At 49.4% G+C, this 2500-nt stretch overlaps 1 protein-coding gene across 1 annotated transcript in view; it reads left to right on the forward strand.

Moving 5' to 3' along the window:
* The window catches only part of vps13a (vacuolar protein sorting 13 homolog A), a 62040-nt gene that overhangs the window by 32619 nt on the left and 26921 nt on the right, over positions 1–2500 (forward strand). Inside the window, exons 45-47 of the mRNA XM_031571005.1 lie at positions 835–938; positions 1295–1589; positions 2404–2500. The exon at positions 2404–2500 is cut by the window's right edge and continues 302 nt beyond it. Of these exons, the coding sequence (XP_031426865.1) occupies positions 835–938; positions 1295–1589; positions 2404–2500 (496 nt within the window). The remainder of the gene's footprint in view (positions 1–834; positions 939–1294; positions 1590–2403) is intronic.

The raw sequence follows: 2500 nt of genomic DNA on the forward strand, positions 1-2500 counted from the left end.
GAGCCAGTGTACCCACTATAACTCCAGTCTATGGTGAACCACCTGAAACTGCTTTAGATCTAGATGATGGTGTTTGTGTATCAGAGCTCCTGTATATATTCTCTATAGATGAAGTGGTTGAATGAATTAATATGAATATAAATGAATATATGTGAATGTTGTGTCGCACGGTGGCTCAGTTGCTTGCACTGCTTGCACTGCTGCCTCACAGCAAGAAGGTCATGGGTTCGATTCCCGCATGGGGCGCTGTTGGCTCTGGGGGGCAGGTCCTCCCCAGAGTGCACAGTGCTCAGGTGGGCTATCTCCCGGGCCTTTCTGTGTGGGGTTTGCATGTTCTCCCCGTGTTCACAAGGGGTTTCCTCCACTAAGAACCCCAACAGTAAAAACATGCAAAATAACAGAACTCATGTCCATCCCTGACCAAAGATGGACAGTTCACTTCACTTGGTCCCCGGGTGCTGCAAAGCTGCCCACTGCTCCTGGGGGGTCCTTGAGGAAGGACGGTCCAGGATGGGAAAAAGCAGAAAATAAATTCACCGCGACCTCAGGCCTACCTGCGTGTGTGTGTGTGTGTGTGTGTGTCCTGTGTCGCCTCCATATATGCACGTGTGTGTTCCAGTGTGTCGTGTGTGTGCCATTAAAAACCTGACAAAGGTCTTAATTAGATCATAAACCACCTTTATATTTATATGATGCTGTTTGTGTATCACTGCTCCTGTATATATTACTTGAAGTGATTGAATGAATTAATATGAATATAAATGAATATATGTGAATGTTGTGTGTAGATCATAAACCACTGAATTAATGAATGTATGTGAATGTTGTGTCTAGATCATAAACCACTGCACGGTGCCGTTCCGTGTGTTTGAGTACAACACCTGCCTGGGCACCTCCCTTCCCACCGAGGAGTTCTGCGTTCCGCTGGGCTCCTACAGGTGAGGTTTCACGTTGCAGAAACACACACACACACACACACACACACACACACACACACACACACACACACACACACGCGCCTTACTGAAGATCTCCAACAGAGAGTGCTCTGTGCTGCTTTAATGTGGTTGATATATTTATATAACGTGTATGTGTGTGTTTGTCTGTGTCTGTGTGTGTTTGTCTGTGTCTGTGTCTGTCTGTCTGTGTCTGTGTCTGTCTGTGTCTGTGTCTGTGTGTGTGTGTGTGTGTGTGTGTGTGTGTGTGTGTGTGTGTGTGTGTGTGTGTGTGTGTGTGTGTGTGTGTGTGTGTGTGTGTGTGTGTGTGTGTGTATGGGGGGGGGCACACATTTCAGGTCCCAGTTAAACCTCCAGCCCGTGACGGGTGAGGAGGGAGCTGCGGCACATTATGGGATGTCTGAAGGCTTCAGCTATGACACCGTCACTAAGCAACCGGGCGAGTGTGTGGAGCAGACGTGTAGACACCTTCAGGACAACGAGTGTGTGTTCAAGGTGAACATGGTTGCCGTGAGAGACGCTGTGACCTCACACAGCACAGAGGAGAACTTTGACCCCCCCTACGTGCTGCACCTGTGGCCCAGCGTCCAGCTGAGGAATCTGCTGCCTTACCCCGTCTCATACTGCCTGCAGGTACACACACACACACACACACACACACACACACACACACACACACACACACACATGGCCCAGCGTCCAGCTGAGGAATCTCCTGCCTTACCCCGTCTCATACTGCCTGCAGGTACACACACACACACACACACACACACACACACACACACACACACACACACACACACACACACACACACGCGCGCACACACACACATGCGCACAGACACACACATGCGCACAGACACACACATGCGCACAGACACACACATGCACACACAGACACACACACACACACACACACACACACAGATGCGCAGACACACACATAGTTCAGATTCTAAAGGTTGTGTAGTCTAACCCTAGCTTCAGACAGTAGTGTGTGTTTATCTGTGCCTGAACAGGTACAGTGCACTCACACCTACACAGACATACACACATCCGCAGAGGACATCCCGCTGGTATTGCCTACACGAAACATATATACACACACACACACACACACACACACACACACTAACCCCATCTCTCACTGCCTACAAGGATACATACATACAGCCTCTTTTACTACTCATGGGTTCTCACACACACACACACACACACACACACACACACTAACCCCGTATTACAATGTACACGGGAAACACGGGGCACAAGACATACGGCTTCAGGAGCAAGTACATAGTCATGTTCACACACACACACTCACACACACACTCACACACACTCACGCACACTGAAGATACATTCATTGATAGAGACATCTGTGTCTGCTTGCATGCTAAAAAAAAAATAAAGCTGACAAACTGCTGTGTTTCTCTTTGATTGACAGGGCAACGCCGTCTCCATCCCCGCCGTGCTGGAGGCGGGACATTCCTGCCAGCTGCACACCGCCCTATTGGACAAGGACTCGGTGGAGCTCCGCCTCC

This window comes from Clupea harengus, chromosome 7, assembly GCF_900700415.2.
Source record: "Clupea harengus chromosome 7, Ch_v2.0.2, whole genome shotgun sequence".
Taxonomy (NCBI): Eukaryota; Metazoa; Chordata; class Actinopteri; order Clupeiformes; family Clupeidae; genus Clupea; species Clupea harengus.